Source organism: Panthera pardus, unplaced genomic scaffold (genome assembly GCF_024362965.1).
Source record: "Panthera pardus isolate Hobbes unplaced genomic scaffold, ASM2436296v1 HiC_scaffold_16, whole genome shotgun sequence".
Lineage (NCBI taxonomy): Eukaryota > Metazoa > Chordata > Mammalia > Carnivora > Felidae > Panthera > Panthera pardus.
The window spans coordinates 155,511,775-155,529,941 of NW_026526721.1; the positions used below are offsets into that span (position 1 = coordinate 155,511,775).

The following is an 18,167-nucleotide window of genomic DNA, read 5'->3' on the forward strand; positions in this document are numbered from 1 at the left end:
CCGCAGCTGTCCCTCCCAGCCAGGCGAGAGCAGCCAAGGACAGCGGCGCCGGACAGGCCGGGCCCGGCGGTGGGATCCCCCTCACCTCTGCGCGCCCTGCACAGCTTCCATCTGGTCCTGCCCCGCTGAGCCGGGCGAGCTCTTGGTGGAGGATGGTGTTGCGCACAGGGTTGAGCGGTGGCGGTGGGAGGGGTCCGCGTTCGCTCCCTGAACTTGGCCCCTCTTTCCGGGGGACCGAAAAGCCCCCGTGCTCCCCCATCCTCGCAAGCCCCCTGAGGAAGAAGCCCCGGGAGCAGTTGGTCCACACTGTCTGGTCCACACCACACGTTGCTCCATCGATCGATCGATCGGATGGATGGATGGATTGCAGGCGGTGGGGCTAACTCACGTTTTCATTTCAAAGGAAACCAAACCAATGTTAAAGCAAACAGACAAAAAACCAGGAGGAGGCGGGCTGATTCCTCCACACCTACCGTGAAACCCAGTAGGCAGGCTCTACTCAGCGACCTCAACCCAGCACCTCCCTGACAGCGTTTCTTGCAAGAGCCTAGAAGACTCCTGGATTGAGACTTGAGGGGTTCAGCGTGATTGGGCCTGTCTTGTGAAACAACAAACACATCTGGAAGCTTGTGGGAGTTTCCGGGCCCGGCCTTGCTTGTCCTCTGACCCACCTGCACGGGGCCCAGCGGTTGTTCTGGGGAGTCTCCTCTGGCCGGTCCACCCCGGGAGGGGGCCCCCGCCGGGAAGCGTCTAGAGGCCACCCACCCAGGCCCCCGCGAACGTTCAGACTCCACACGAGCAGCGGAGGGCCGAGGGGAGGCTTGTGCGGACTCGGGTTTAAAGTCGCCTGATTGCAGCCCCTCACACACCAACATGCCAAGTTGTTGGTGCCTCTGAATTTTGAGCCTTTCCAACGGCTGCCACAGGCCTGCTGGGCTCACCCCTGGGATCAGGTACGTTGGCCACGAAGGCCGCCTCAGGAAATGTTGCTTTTCGGAGTTCTCACCAAGGGAGTTTTAAGAGCACAAGCATTTTATTGAGCCCAACTCCGTGGCAAACAGAAAATGATCTGTTAGGTTGTCAGTGGGAAAGGGTTTTTTTATTACGACTGCCGGCGGAGTCAACGGCGGCCGGTTTCTGCCAACATTTGTGGAAATCATGTTTTTAAGTTTTAAATGTGAGCTGTAAACCTAAGCTACTTTAGTTTGGGTGTTTTGGGTCTTTTTTTTTTTTTTTTTTAATTCAATACTGAAACTGGGGGGGAAAGGTGGGTTGGTGCCAGAGAAAACATTCTCATTTAATAGTGTTTGCACATGGGACTGCAACGCAGTTTGTAGCGAGGCCCCGAGGAAAACCCACAACTAATCCTTCATCACAGCTGTCTGCACTCTTGATCATCTGCCATCGCCCCGAACAGCGACTTCTTTTTTCTGGTGACTCCAGGCTTGAATGACCTAGTGTGGAGACTTTAGGCTGTATACAAGGGCGGGGGAGAAAGGGAAAGGAGCCTCAAATAAGCCTCAGCCAAAGGTTTTGTGCAGAGGACTTCCTGTGCCCGCAGTCAGGGGCAAGGCGGTTCCCACCCCATCCCCGTCCTCCTCCTCTTAGCAGCTCCCCGAGAGGGACGACACCGTGAGAGTTCAGCATCGCCTTGACCGACCGGCTCCTGTCCCCGAAAAGAGTCAGGACTGGCTGTGGTTTGTGCCACAGTAGGGCGCCTCTCCCCTGGGGCAGGCTCCCCCAGCCCCTCCGGCTGCCCCCAGACGCCTCCCCCCTCCCCCCCCCCCCCAGATATCTGGCTTTGGTGGCTTGTTGAATGAATGAGTTGGCTCGCGACTCTCTTGAGCTGACAGGGTAAGATACTGATGCCCCATTTTATAAGACAAGGATAAGAAGGAAGCAAGCAAGCAATTTGGCCAACAAATACAAATAAGATCAGTTTCAACCTTCCTTTAAGGGGGCACTCAGCAGGCCAAACGAGAAATACTGTTTCTCCCCTCCCCTCCCTCGGCCAGGGGGGTGTGTACCATCTCAATCGTACTTACAGGAAATTAGAACTTGGGGGGCGCCTGGGTGGCTCAGTCGGCTAAGCGTCCGACCTCAGCTCAGGTCACTATCTCGCAGTTCGTGGGTTCGTGCCCCGCGTCGGGCTCTGTGCTGACAGCTCAGAGCCTGGAGCCTGTTTCAGATTCTGTGTCTCCCTCTCTCTCTGGCCCTCCCCCGTTCATGCTCTGTCTCTCTCTCTGTCTCAAAAATAAATAAACGTTAAAAAAAATTAAAAAAAAAAAGAACTTGGAAAGTCATTGAAAACAAAGATTTTTTTTTTTTAATGTTTGGTTTTTTTTTAGAGAGCGAGAGAGTGAGTGCAGGGGAGGGGCAGAGAGAAGGAGACAGTGGATCGAACCAGGCTCTGCGCTATTAGATTGATGCGGGGCTCGAACCCACGGACTGTGAGATCATGAACCAAAATCAAGAGTCAGATGCTTAACTGACTGAGCCCCCCAGGCGTCCCCCCCCCAGTTTTTTTTATTAAAAAAATTTTTTTAAAATCTTTTTCTTTAAAAAAAGTTTATTTCTTTTGAGAGGAGAGAGAGTGAGAGAGAGAGAGAAAGAGAGAGAATTCTAGGATTCCTCTGGAATCCCAAGCAGGTTCCACACTGTCTACACAGAGCCCAACATGGGGCTCAATCTCACCAACTGTGAGATCATGACTTGAGCTGAAATCAAGAGTCAGTTCCTGAACCCAGAGGCCCCTAGAGAATCTTTTGTGTGTGTTTTTTTTAAACCATCATGATGTAACTCAGATATAAAATACATTTAGCAACTGTTTGGGGAAAGTATTTATTTTAAAGATCCCGGAAACTTTGTGTTAATAAACCACCCAACCTCAGTTTTCATGAACATTAAATGTTTACCAGTCCCAAACACGAATCATGACATAAAATTTAGGTACACAATGTTTTAATCATTCCCTTTCTACATGCATTTTTAGATCCTATGACATTAATTTAGATGACAGTAAGTCACTAAAAACGTAAAAACTCATGCGTTGGGTTTGTTTTCATGTAGTTCACATCTACAGAATAATACATTGACATGTATTAATGTATCTGTAATAAATTTATTAATACATTCATATTAACATTCCCCATTTCTGGGTTGATATTCAGTCAGTGTTCTTGGGTTATGACATAATGATAGTTGAATAACACGATCCCAATGTTGAGATGGAGGTTATTTTACATAGTTAAAAATAGAAACGTTATCTTGTAATAGATTAGAAGAGAATCTAATTTATAAATACATACAGTCTCTGGCTTTTATTCTGTGGTGTTTTGCTTTGGCTACACATGCAGAAAGTATTTCGGTCCTATTCTAGATTCTATCTGACATGTAGGTATTCCATTCGGTACCCTCAGGCCTTCATTTTACCCAGTGATGGTGACTAGGGTCTTTGACTTTGCCACATTGCCTCTATAGATACTTATTTTTCCAAAGCATGCACCCAGGTGCATTTTTCCAAAGCAAACAGGTGGCGGGGTGGAAAACATGGTGTGCGAATTTTCCACACGTGCGTGTGCAAAACACCACCACCAATTCTTCCATCGTAAAGGAGATCAGGATTTCATTGCACGTAAAACCCCTCAATTAGGGTCTTAAAATCAACGTAAGGCCTTCGTCACTTTTTTTTTTTTTTTTTTTACCACTGAAAACTATTCCTAAGAAGGTGACTCATACTATAAAAGCATAATGTGTTTCGTCTCTGGGCCAACATATCGGAGACCACTGGCGACGGCGTAGCAGCGGCTTCGAATGCTGCCACAGGTGCGCGTGGCGATGCCCGGCTTCCGCGCAAGGCAAGCCACGGGCGCTACTCATCTTCTGGGCCTCTGGGCCTTCAGCTGGCTCAAGCTCGCAATTTATAGTCTAAAGCAATGGTTCTCCAACGTGACTGCGCTTTAGGATCGCCTGGGGGGCTCCTTAACTAAACACAGCGAGCTGAGCCCCGCCCCCAGGGTTTCCGCTTGGGAGCTGATACTGCCTGTCTGAGGACCACGCTCTGAGAGCCTCTGTTGGACACGGTACCTGCCGAACCGTCGTAAGGTGATCTAGACACCATGAGATGGGGTGCTCCATAGCCAGGAGGAGTCCATCCCGGACTCGTGCTGTTTCCATGGAGCTCCCAACTGCCACGACAGAGTACAGAAGACGTCAGCACGGTGAATTTCATATTCCTTTTTAATTCCTCCGCATCCCTCTACTTTGATATCCTAAGCCCTCGGCCCTCTTAAAAGATTACTTTCCTCCCGTGTCATTCCCTCTTGCTGGAGTTCGGAAAAATGGCGAATTCTAAGAGAGGAAACCAAGAACTGAGCTTTGTTAGTTCAACAAAAAACTCTATGGTATTCTTAGGCACAGACTGGTCAAGAACAACAAGGCCACTGCATCCGAGAGGAAATCGTGCTTACCGGTACAAAGATGACCTTGTTTTCAAAAAAAAACAATGGTCTGTCCTACAGAACGGAGGGGACAGAAGTGGATGGCGTGTCTCATTCATTACTTTTCAACTCCCCTCACCCCCAGCGAAACATCAGTCCTGAATTCTCTCCAAATTCAACAAACAGCTAAAAAGAAACCTCAAAGCTTCTAGACTACGCCCCGGTTCCTGGCTCATTTGCCCCCACAATGTCACAACATTAAAAGGAAGTAGCCTATTATTTTTCTATATCCCACCCCCAACAATTAAATATCTATCTCCTAAATAACACTGTTCTCAAATGTCAGGTTATCACACTTTTTCTAAACATTTCAGGTTGTGGAGTCTTTTTTTTTTTTTTTTTTTTTTTTTTTTTGTAAAAAAGGGAAAGAAGGCAATAGCATGATGGAGTGGGAGATGACTTTTGACCTCACATGGGAATCAGGGCCCGAGCACAGGTCTGGGATTAGCGCAGCACATTCCGGGGCAGTTGGTTAGGGAGATGTTGATGTGTGTGATGATGCCACCCAGGCCTTCTTGTCCTACCAGGTGCCCCCAGAGACACTTCTTGGCCTGTAGAACAAAGACCCGAGCACAAGAAGGATGAGCCCGGCGCCACCTGTTTCGTGGTCTAGTGGATCATCCGTGTTTATCGGCGAGACGTGGCACGGTTCATTTTCCTCCCAAGTGGCTTCGGGGGAGCCCGCACTGAAGGAGGCTAGACCTTCTCCATCTCAATCTGCTGGTGGTAGTGCTGAGCCTGCCGCTGGCCCACGTTCAGCTTGTACACAGAGCTCTTGTGCTGGCACTTACGGTGGCCCCACACCGCCCCCACGCCCGCCAGGAGCAGCAGCAGACACAGGACGGTGACGATGGTGGCAATGACAGGGCCCCTGCCGAGGCCGGGACACCCATCCCCTACACACGGTTCCACGGTTGGGAGAAGCTCGTCACTTGCACGTGGGCCGGGGCTTTCCTGTCCCAAGAAGTCCTCGGACAGCAGGTAGGGGAAGCTATCCCGGACCTCAGGAGCGATGGTTTCCACTGGAGTCTGGGTGGCCGCCATGACAGTCGAGGGACTGGGATCCGGCCTTTGCTGGGCAGCAGTTGTTGCCGTCTCCGGGGCAGAGCTGGCGAGTTCATAGGGGAGGGTGGCCACGGGAGACTTCTCTGTGGCAAACTTCCGAGGAACAGTTGACTGGTACCTGGGCAAGTCACCATCTCCCTCCCTGGGACTCTCCGTTTCAGACACATTTATCGGTCCGAGAGCCAAAGCTTCCACATCTAGCGTTTGAGACAGAAGAACTGAACCGCGGGTCACGTCCTCACTCGGTGTGAGCGTGGTACCTCCAGGCTTCTTAACTTCGACAGGAGTGGGCTGGTTGGGAGCAACTAGAACCCTCTCTTCCGGCCCTACTGACCCACCTCCCTTGTCCCCGTCCTCCTCTTCTGCCCCCGTCTTCCTCCAAGCCCCGTCGGTCACAGGGTAGCCATCTAACCAGGACTCATCGCTGCTGCTCACCATCGGGTCCCCTGTCTTGCCGTCAGTCCTGCCCACAAACGTCCCTGAGTGCCCATCCGTGCTGCTATCGGCCGTCTTGGCGTCAGGTTCGCCTGGAGCCGGTGTGATGCTACCATGCTCGTCCCTAGCCAGAAACTGCTTTTTGGTGTCATCATCCGTCCCCTTTTCCCCCTCAGGCTTGTGGAAGGGCTCCGCGGGAAGCCAGAACAAGTACTTGCGGCTCAGTCGGGATCCCGGCAGGTCTGTGGGGACGCTGCTCCCAACGACGGACAAGCCTGTAGTTGGCACAGAGGCCGCATCCTGGGCTATGTTGTCTTTCCCCACAGAAACGGAGACCAGACGGTCCTGCCGTGGAGCCTCCTCAGAGGCCTCTCCTGGACCTCTGTCCTCCTCTGCCTCCGTCCGGGAGTCCTCCATGAGCTCTCTGAGTGACACAGATCTGTCATCAGGGAAATTATCTTCATAGTCAATATGTGCCTCAGCATCATCTGGAAAGGAGAAGGAAAAACTCCATCAGGTCCTGGAGCCGGTGGTGTAGAACCCAAGGACTAGAGAGTATAAGGACTGGGACAGTGTTATTCACACTGTCCTCCACAGATGCTAAGCCTTCCCAGATGACGAACCCAAAGAATCTACATGCAAACTGTTACAATTAATATACGGGTTATCAAGGACACAGGGTCCATAGTCAGTGGAAAATATCAATTGTATTTCTGTATACCAGCAATGTACAGAAACAAACATTTTAAAAGACACCATTTGCCATAGCACTAAAAAGAATCCAACACCTAGGAATAAGGCTAACAAAAGATGTGCGAGGTTTGTACAAGGAATGGTACAAAATACCACTGAGCAACATTAAAGAAGACCTGAATAAATGGATATACCATGATCATGCAACAGAAGGCTCAAGACTGATAAGCTGTCAACTCTGTCCAAATTGAGCGACATAGATTTGATACAACCCTAATGAAAATCTCAGACTCGGACAAGCTGATGCTGAAATTTCTGGAAATGCAGAGAACCAAGAAGATTCCTTGAAATGTGCAAAATTTCAAGATTTACTATTAAACTGAAATACTTTGTAAGACTCTGGTATTGGCACAAGGACAGATAATTGGGTTATATTAACTTCAGGGACTTCTGTTTATCAAAAGCTACCGTGAAGACAGTTAAAAAGAAAGCCACAGACTTGAAGATATTTGCAACACATATCATCTCCAAAAGATTCACGTCCAGAATTGATAAAGAACGCCTACAAATCAATACTAAGTAGGCAGACAAACCATAGAGAAGTTGGCAAGACACTTGAGTTGGTATATCACAAAAAAGACATCTGTCTAAGTAGTCATTAAGCATGTGTAAAGATGGTCAACCTCATTAGTAACAGAGAAATGCTAATTACAGCCATAAAAATACGCCATTACATAGCACCAGAATGGCTAAAATTAAGCAGACGCACAGTATCTAGTGTTAACTGATGATATCTAGTGTTTGGGCCCCAACAGACATGCACATGAATGCTCATAATAACCCAAACCCGGAAAGAATCCAAATGTCCATTCACGGCAGAACCGATGTAAATCACTGCATATCTGTACGAGGAAAATCTGTACGTCAGTGAAATGAACAAGCCCTTGCTTCTGACAAGGACACGGATGAATCTCACAGCCAGCATGTTGCGCAAAAGAAGCCAGACACAAAAGAATACACTCTGTGTGATCCTACTTGCATAAAGGTCAAAAATAAGCAAAGCTAATCTATGGTGTTAAAAGTCAGGTTGGGGGGCGCCTGGGTGGCGCAGTCGGTTAAGCGTCCGACTTCAGCCAGGTCACGATCTCGCGGTCAGTGAGTTCGAGCCCCGCGTCGGGCTCTGGGCTGATGGCTCGGAGCCTGGAGCCTGTTTCCGATTCTGTGTCTCCCTCTCTCTCCGCCCCTCCCCCATTCATGCTCTGTCTCTCTCTGTCCCAAAAAAAAATAAATCAAAAACGTTGAAAAAAAAAAAAAAAAAAAAAAAAAAGTCAGGTTGGTAGATCGAAGCAGTAATTACTGAGTCTGGGGACAGCAGGGCTTTGCGGATACGGGCAACCCACTTCTTGACCTGTGTGATAGCTAGTTTCTTTATTTTCTGAAAATTAATTGATCTGTTCCCTTAGGATTTGTATGTATGTTATGTTTACATAAAAATGTATCTTTTAAAACGCGGACTTGCTCTTTGTAAGACTTCTTGAGATTACGCTGTGAAATACTCTAAATGAGCTGAGTAAGAATGAACAAAGGGCCCCACAGTTAGGAGAGCAGAATGTAGGGACAGCAGGTCAAGAAGGCTCAAGAAGCCGTGTCCTCAGAAGAGGGCAGCCCATGGGGCTTTCCCCATTCACAATGGTTTTTGAAAGTCAAGTCCTACTGGAAGCCATACTTCATTATTACAACAGAAAGGCTCCCTATGACGTTGGGATATAGTAAGACATAGATGTTTAGTTCCTAGCATGAGCTCCTAAAAGCCTTGGGATTTCCGAGCAATAGGAGTGAGAGGAACATTTTTTGTTATTCATAACACAGTCCTCTTGGCCATACCTGAATTTATGCTAATGAGGTGACCCCTAGATGGCTTCCAGATGCGGCTGGTTGCCAGAGGAACCAACCAAGTGATTAGAGGGTTGGCACTCTCGGCCCCGGCCTCTGACCTCTGAGGAGGGGGAAGGGGACTAAAAGATGGAGTTAATCACTAACGGCCATGATTGAATCAATCATGCCTAAGTAATGAACCCTCCATAAAACCCCTGAACTACCGGGTTCGAAGAGCTTCTAGGTTGGTGACTGCATCCAATGTGCTGGGAGGGTAGCTCCCCCTGACTTCACGGGGACAGGAGCTCCTGTGCCTGGGATCCTCCCAGACCTTGCCCTGTATACCTCTACATCTGGTTGTTCATCTGTATTCTTTATAATATCCTCTTATAATAAATCGGTAAATGTAAGTAAAGTGCTTCCCTGAGTTCTGTGAGCCTTTCTAGCAAATTACTGAGCTTGAGGAGACAGTTGTGAGAATCCCCAATTTACAGCCGGTTGGTCAGAAGTACAAGAGGCCCAGGACTTAGGCTTGGCGTCTCAAGTGGAGGCAGCCTTGCGGGACTGAGCCCTTCACTACCGAGTAGCTAACGTCAGCACTGAATTAAATTGTATGACACCCAGCTGGTGTCAGAATTCCACGGTCTTGAGACCTGCCGGGTTGAGTTGCAAACCTTTTGTACGCGCAAATTCTCATCCGTCCTGCCAAATAAACACTAGGTTTTGCACTGAAGTACCATTTTTGCCTTAAAAACAGAACAAAACGAAAAAAAACCTACTGTGACAAAACGTTTCTCTAAAATCTACCCAAACCAGCTGGACATTTAAGACGCCCATGACTTAAATCTTTGACCTTAAGATAATGCAGTTATATCGCGTGAACGTGTGTGCACCGACTGGCTGAGGGAGGGAGATCACGAAAATGGCCACACTGCTCTTTCCTGCCCCGAGTCCTTTTGCAATGTGATTGTGGAGCTCCTGCTTCCAGAAGCGGTGACTCTCTTTCCAGCTCTCGAATTGGGACTGGCCTGTCACTTGCTTTGACCCACAGAAAACAGTGAAAGCCTTGCATGCTCACTCTCTTCCCACCCGCCCCCCCCCCCTCCCCGTCTTTCTCTGAAGCTTGTCAGCTGCCATGTGAACAAGCCCAGGGAGCCTACTGAGGGATGAGAGGCCATGTGGGGGAGAGATGACCGGCACCAGCTGAGGCCATCCTACTACACCAGTCAACCCGGGGGGCTGGCCACATCCCCCCGAGTGAGCCTAGCCAAGACCAGAAGAATGAGCCAGCTAAGCCCAGCCCAAACTGTTTACACAGGAAATCGCCACCAGGTAAATGAGTGTTGACTAAGCCATTATGTTTTGGGGGGTGGTTCATTATGCAGAAAAAACTGACACACTGGCCACGAGCTGCTCGAGGGCAGGGTCCCAGGCACTGTGTCAGCAGAGCAGAACAGCGCCCCGCCCATTAGAGGTATTCTTATGGGTATTCTTGAACGAGTGGACCCATGGCACTGGGAGAAACAGGAAGGAAAATCTACTCGGATCCCAAGATTCTCCTGATCTTTGCCTCATCACTGCTCAGAGCGGAGATCTAGTTCCAAGAACACAGTGCTGAAACCCAAGGGGACTGTGGGCTCATTTCCGATTTATGAGGAATGCATTACACATAACGATGGTTTCTTCTATCAGCTCTGAAAGGTGCCATCATTGGAACACTACTTGAATACACTGACATCCACATGGGAGGGCAACACACACACACACACACACACACACACACACACACACACACACCCTTCACACGCAGGTGAGCAAATGAGCCCACAGCCAGGCCCATGAGAACATCTCTTCTCTTCCCAGCCTTTCCTTGGTGCCCCCGCCCTATAATGTAAAAGGGGACCCTAACAGAACTCCCTCCCCGCTGCCGGTAGACTCACGTTGACACAGGGAGGTAACCCCCCTCTACAAAATTTAGTCTTCGCGCAAAGAAACTTGGCATTTCACACATCCGACAGGTCATTTCTGCCTCAACTCGGCTGCATCCAACTTGTTTTTTATTAAAAAAAAAATAGGATGTATTTTATGGCATTGCAGACAGAATTAGCATGTTTGCAAAACAATACCCATATGCCAGTTGTCTCCCAGAGGTGCTGCCGTTGAGGATAAATATGGCTGTGTTCTCAGAACACAGCCCCCTTTCACGATGGGGAAAGGCAGGAAGCAGGTCTCTCCAAGACCATTTTTCCTCCAGAAGCTTTGCCCCACCTGAAATCGCAGACTATTACCTCGCGCGCAATCTTAAGTGGAAGGCCTCTCACCACACGTTATTTTACCAAGGAGCGTTTCTTTGTTGCCTCACTGCAGCCCCGAGATGCCAACCCGCAGAGAGCCCACACGTGGTCCTGTTTCCTTCCGTGGAACTCCTGTCGGTGCTGGTTAAATTCTGACCCTGTGTTTTCTCTCAGCTCATCGACCAGAGCTCACTGACCGTTGGGTGCAACTTGGCCAACGGGACCCACGTTTGCAGAGCGGTGTCACAGTGGAAGCTGGCCGGGGGCCGGCGTGAGGGCGGCCAGCAGCACAGGGGTCTCTCTCGTGGTCCAGGCGGCCATCGCCCTACAACCCAGAGGACGCCCAGACTCATGTGGCCTCGGGCAAACTGAACTCGGCCCAAATTGGCGACAGCTAAAAAGAAGTGTGAGTGAGGGAGACTCAGAACCTTCCAGAACTTCAGAGTATCTATCTGTGGCCTTGACGAGTCCCCGTAACCTCTGCTCTGGCTTCCTCCCTTCTCTTCTCCCCCAACCCCGATTCCGTCGCCCTCAGCTGCAGTCTGGGGTGCTTCTTTGTCCTCGCCCCTTCTGACGGCTCTCCCTCCGTTCAACCTTCTCTTCCTTCTACCTTACCCCTCACACTCCAGACGGCTAAATATGTCGCCGGGGCATAAGCAAACATTTCCTTATCCTCAGAGTGGATTATATGCCACACTTGACAACATCCAAGTGGTCCAGCTGAACCCACATCACGCATTTTCTCTACCCTACACCTTCAACATGAGTACACACACACACACACACACACACACACACAAACTAGGCTTGCTGAATATGAATTTTTTCTAATGAGGAAAAAACACGAAACACCAAGAAAAAGTTCTTACAAACAACCACCATGCACGGAAAGGGACATTATATTCTGCAGCAAACTTCAAAAACCAGTTACCGGAGGAGAAACGGAAAATTCTGGAGAAGAGTCAAGAAGGGAGCATGATTCCACTCCCAAGCCACCCTCACCCTTCACAACCGTACCGAGGAGTCAACGAATCCCAGACAGAAGCAAAGTGGGTGGAAACAGACCAGTAACCTGCAGGGCGGGTGGTTCTGGAATCCAAAACGCCAGCACCTGCCTTGTGCAGGTGAAGCAGAGCTTCACATGGGACACGTAACCTTTCTGGAAAGAAAGCAGAGCCCAGATACTTTAAAGCAAACAGATAAAGTAAAATTACACCCCCTTCTAGCTACCATTCCCTCTTCAGATGAAAGGAAGATGCACGTAAAAGGCAAAAAACCTAACTTAGAAGAAAGAATTCACAGAATAGAACAAATTCCTAGCAACAGCCTCACACTACAGAACTTAAGAAGAAAGTGGGCACGGGAGCACCTGGGTGGCTCCGTCGGTCAAGCTCTTGGTTTTGGCTCCGGTCATGATCGGAGCGGTTTTGTGAGCTCGAGCCCCGAGTCAGGCTCTGTGCTGTCTGCTTTGGATTCTGTGTCTCCCTCTCTCTCTGCCCCTCCCCTGCTCACACTGTCTCTGTCTCTCTCAAAAATAAATAAATAAGCTCAAAAAAAAAAAAAAAAAAAAAAGGAAGAAGAAAGTGGGTGCAATTAAACGAAAGTTCCAAGGGGAGGTGATAACAGGATGTTATATGAAAAGAGTGATTTTAAACTTCAGGAATCAAATTGAGAACCAATGTAACACAGAACGAAAAAACAGAAACTTCAAGGAACAGAATACCCTGAGAATTTTACAAAGCTGAGAAAAATAACAGGAAGACACGTATTCAAGAGTCAATGCAAACCACAGGCAGAAAAAAACGCATAGACCATTACAGGCAAGCACACCAATTAAAACTGCTAAAAACCGAGGCGAAAATAATTTAACAGCAACAAGTGAAAGGAGACACATAACCTTCAAAAGAGCAACCATATGACTGAGAGCGACTTTTCCAAAAAAAAAAAAAAAAAAGTGAAAGCCAGAAGACACTGTGATACCTCAAAAAAATTTTATTTATTTATTTATTTTAAGAGAGAAAGCATGTGCAGGGGAGGGGCAGAGAGAGAGGTGGAGAGAGAGAGAATCCAAGCAGGCCCTTGCTGCCAGCGCAGAGCCCAACGCAGGGCTCAAACTCATGGACCGTGAGATCACAACCTGAGCGGAAACCAAGAGTTGCACTCTTAACCGACTGAGACACCCAGGTGCCCCAACCCTGCGATACCTTTAAAGTGTCAGAAGAAAGTTAGAACTGCCAACCTGGACTTCTTACTTTGTGAAAATATCCTCGCGGAAAGCCTCTGCACTGAAAGCCCCATGATGTAGGCAGGAAAGAACACTGAAGCAGGTGAATATGAGGTGGGGGACGAATCTAAGTGAATACTGACTGCATAAAACGAGTACACACACACACACACACACACACACACACACACACACACAATTATTATTTGAAACGTGTGGCAACTGCATAGAAATTGGGAGGAGGTAATTGGAGTCAAAATATTTGAAGGTATTTAAATTGTTCAGGAAATGGTATCACCCTTTGATAAGTCAAGAATTTGTGAGTAACCACCAAAAAAAAGAGTAAATGTGTTAGAGGAGCTCCTGGCTGGCTCACTCTGTAGAGCATGCAACTCTGACCTCAGGGTTGTGAGTTCAAGCCCCACGCTGGGGGTAGAGATTACTTAAAAAATTAAATTAAAAAAAAAAAAGAGAATGTGTTAGAATGTAATAGATGGAGTGAATATAATAATTTTTAAAATGCTTAATCCTTCCAAAAGAACACAGGAAAGCAGAGGATAAAGAACAAAAAAAACAGCTAGAACACAGAGAAAACAAATAGAGACAGTAATTTTAAACCCAAATCATTGATGTTTAAATGTAAACGGATTGGGGCGCCTGGGTGGCTCAGTCGGTTGAGCGCCGACTTCGGCTCAGGTCACGATCTCGCGGTCCGTGAGTTCAAGCCCCGCATCGGGCCCCTGTGCTGACAGCTCAGAGCCCGGAGCCTGTTTCAATTCTGTGTCTCCCTCTCTCTGACCCTCCCCCATTCATGCTCTGTCTCTCTCTGTCTCAAAAATAAATAAACGTTAAAAAAAAAAAATTAAAAAAAAAAATGTAAACGGATTAATGCTCCAATTGGTTGTCTGATGCTTATAAGAGACATACTTTAAATATAACTTTACGGGAAAAAATTTGAAAAATAAATATAACTGTGCAGGAAAGTTGAAAGTAAAAAAAAAAGAATGAAAAAAAATTACACATAGAAAGACTAACCGGCAAAGAAGACTTTAAGCCAAAAAACAATACTAGAGAGAAGGAGGCTCATTTCGTAAAGATAGATGTTTCAATGTACCAGGAAGACATTAATTTTTAAATCTGTGCGTACTTAACGGAAACTCAAAGCATATGAATCTAAAATAAGTGAACAAGGTGAGCTTGGGCGGGTTAGTCGGTTAAGCATCCGACTCTTGATTTTGGCTCAGGGCCAGTTCTCACGGTTCGTAAGTTCCAGCCCTGTGTCAGGCTCCGTACTGACGGTGCAGAGCTCACTTGGGATTCTCTCTCTCTCTCTCTCTCTCTGCCCCTCCCCTGCTCGAGTACTCTCTCAAAATAAATCAATGCACTTCAAAATATGTGAACTAAAAAAAGAAATCCGTAATCCATGATCATAGAGAGAGGTTTTAAATATCTCTATCAGTAACAATTAGAGTAAGCAGACAAAAAGCTAAGAATACATATCTGAAAAACATGCTTGTCTAATAAATTTGGCCTATTTGACATATACAGATCATATCTAAAAACTGTAGAATACACATTCTTTTCAGATACACAGAATACTTTGACAAAATTGATCATAAATGAAATGTCAACTGACTTGAAAGGATTAAGTCATATATATGTTCTCTAGCCATAGTGAAATTAGACAAAAGATTACTAGGAAATTCCCATATGTACGGAAATTAAGCAAAATATTTCCAAATAAATCATGGGTCAAAGGATAAATTACAATAGATATTAGAAAATATTCTAACTGAATAATGAAAAATGACATGTCAAATCTTGTAGGAAGCAGCAAACACTGGGCTAACTGGAGAAGTGATAGCTTTAAATACCTATTTTAGAAAAGAAGAAAGGCTGAAAATCACATTGATCTCAGAAGCCTAGGAAAGGAAGAGTAAGTTAAACACAAAGAAAATAAAGGAAGGAGATTTTTTAAAAAGCAGAAATTAATAAAATAAAAACCAAACATACGATAAAGGGTCAATGTAGCCAAAAGTTAGTTCTTGGAAAAAAACTGCTGATTAATAGCTCAAAACATCGAAGTCCCTAGCAAGAGTACTTAAGAAACTCTTAGAAAGAACACAAATTAAAGCATCAGGAATAGGGGCACCTGAGTGGCTCAGTCAGTTGAGCGTCTGATTTTGGCTCAGGTCATGATCTTTCGGTTCATGGGTTTGAGCCCCATGTCAGGCTCTGTGCTGACAGCTCAGAGCCTGGAGCCTGCTTCGGATTCTGTGTCTCCCTCTCCCAGTCCCGTTCTCTTTCTCTCTCAAAAATAAGTAAACATTAAAAATTTTTTTTTTAATATCAGGAATAAAAAAAAGCATCACCATAGATCTTTCAGATACTAGAAAAGACAGTAACAAGATTATGATAAATTTATGCCCCCCAAAATAAAAAAAATATTTTTAAAAAAATTTTAACTTTTTAAAAAGTTTTTCCTTCCTTCCTTCCTCCCTCCCTCTTTTTTTCTTTCCTTCTTTCTTTCTCTCCTTCTTTCTTGTAATCTCTTTTTTTTAAATGCTTATTTTTGAGACAGAGAGAGACAGAGCATGAACAGGGTAGGGGCAGAGAGAGAGGGAGACACAGAATCTGAAACAGGCTCCAGGCTCTGAGCTGTCAGCACAGAGCCCGACGCGGGGCTCAAACTCATGGACCGTGAGATCATGACCTGAGCCGAAGTCGGACGCTTAACCGACCAAGCCACCCAGGCGTCCCTCTTTCTTGTAATCTACACCTAACATGGGGCTCTAACTCATGACTCCAAGATCAAGAGTTGCATGTTCCTCCAACTGAGCCAACCAGTCTCTCCCAAAACAAAAAATCCTGATGAAATAGACAAAATCCTGGAAGAAGCTCACCAAAAGTGCCACGAGAAGAGGGAGAAAAATTTTATATGCCATTAACTATTAATGCAATTGAATCTCACTACACAGAAAACTTGGCACAGCCGGCTTTGTCAATGAATTCTATCAAATATTTATAAAGGAGGCTAATTCCAATCTTACACAAACTCTTCCAGAGGACAGAAAAAGAGGAAATACTTCCCGACTGATTTTATACATGTGGTGTAACCTTGGGAACAAAACCTGGCAAGGACATGACGAGAAAGTAGTATTGCAGACCATTCTCACTAAACATAGATGCAAAAATCATAAACACAATGTTGACACATGGAAACCTGGAGGCGTTATATTAAAAGGACAGCACATCACACCACGTTACGTTTAATCCCAGGAATTCATGATTGGTTTATTTGAAAAAAGGAGTTTCAGAAAAGCAACTGACGGAAGTCAATAGGATAAAAACCCCTAGGATTTAGGAATGTAAGGAAACTTCCTTAACCCGATTTTTAAAATATATAAAAACTGAGGAAAAAAGGAAAAGATTACCATCACATGCTAAAACACAGATGAACTTTGAGGACATTGTGCTAAGTGAAATAAGCCTGTCACAAAAAGACAAATACTATCCAATTCCACTTATATGAGGTACCTAGAGTAGTCAAATTCACAGAAATGGAAAGTAAAATGGTGATTGCCAGGGGCTGGGGGGAGGTGGGAGAAGGTAGTTGTTATTCAGTGGGTATAGAATTTTGGTTTTGCAAGAGAAAAATGTTCTGGAGACCTGTTTGACAACGATGTGAATATATTTATGGCTAAGATGGTGAATTTTGTGTTCTGTGTTTCCCACCATAATTTTTCTATTTTTTATTATTTTAAAAAATGTTTATTTATTTATTTTTGAGAGACAGAGAGAGCACAAGCAGGGCCGGGGCAGAGAGAGAGGGAGACACAGAATCCGAAGCAGCCTCCAGGTTCTGAGGTGTCAGCATGGAGCCTGACAAGGGGCTTGAACTCATAAACTTTGAGATCATAACCTGAGCTGAAGTCAGACACTTAACTAACTGAGCCACCCAGGCGTCCCTCCATCACAGTTTTTTTTTTTAAAGGAAAGGATTAATAATATACCCTACATTAAAATTCTATTCATCAAAGATACTATGAAGAAAGTGAAAAGCCAACTTACCTAGTAGAAGACATTTGCAACATATATAATATACCTCGAAAGTTCGGGTATCTAGAATCCTATAGAGAACTCCTACACATCAATATGAAATAAATGGACAACCCAGTAGAAAAATGAGTGACAGAAATGGATAGACACTTCAGAAATGAGATATTCAAATGGCCAATAAACATATGATAAGGCGCTCAACACCATTAACAATAGGGGGAATTAAAATTAAGTGACAGTACGACCTACACATCGGAATGCTAACAATTAAGAAGACGGACAATACCAACTATTGGTGAGGATCTGGGGCTCCTGGAGTTCTCACACTTGAGACAACAAAAATGTTCATCGACAGTAGAATGGAATATTCCACAACAAAGAAAAAGAACGAACTGTAGCTTCAACGAACAACACAGATGTGCCTCCCAGACACATGTTGGACAAAAGAAGCCATACACAAGAGGGCATCCTTTATGCTTCCACAGAAATAAAGTTTAAACAGGGAAAACATAGTTCCTGGTCATGGAAGTCTTAGGAAGGCAATGACTGGAAGGTGACGTTGGGAGCAATTCAACAATGTTACACATCGTTAATGTACAACTACAGTAGGCATTCATTCTTCTTAGGATGTTTGTACTTTGAAGAGATTTCAAGCAAATACTGTGTGACCTTATGCATGTGTCACTTACATTAAGCTGTAAACCAGCTGCTGCTGACATTCCAATTAAGAATTCACAGTCCAGGGCCACCTGGGTGGCTCAGTCAGTTGAGTGTCCGACTTCAGCTCAGGTCACGATCTCATACTCCGTGAGTTCGAGCCCTGCATCGGGCTCTGTGCTGACAGCTCGGAGCCTGGAGCCCGCTTCGGATTCTGTGTCTCCCCCTCTCTCCGCCCCTCCCCTGCTCATGCTCTGTCTCTCTCTGTCTCAAAAATAAATAGGAACATTAAAAAAAATAAAAAGAAAAAAGAAAAAGAATTCACAGTCCAGGGGCGGACAATTAGCATTCTCATTGGGACACTCG

General features: G+C 46.1%; 1 protein-coding gene across 2 annotated transcripts in view; it reads right to left on the reverse strand.

The window, feature by feature from the left end:
- Nucleotides 1-2,822: 2,822 nt before the first annotated feature.
- Nucleotides 2,823-18,167, reverse strand: part of SUSD5 (sushi domain containing 5) — an 80,274-nt gene continuing 64,929 nt past the window's right edge. For both annotated transcript variants that reach the window (XM_019418581.2, XM_053904081.1), the window contains one exon: nt 2,823-6,487. In XM_019418581.2, the coding sequence (XP_019274126.2) occupies nt 5,196-6,487 (1,292 nt within the window). In that variant the 3' untranslated portion in view covers nt 2,823-5,195. The remainder of the gene's footprint in view (nt 6,488-18,167) is intronic.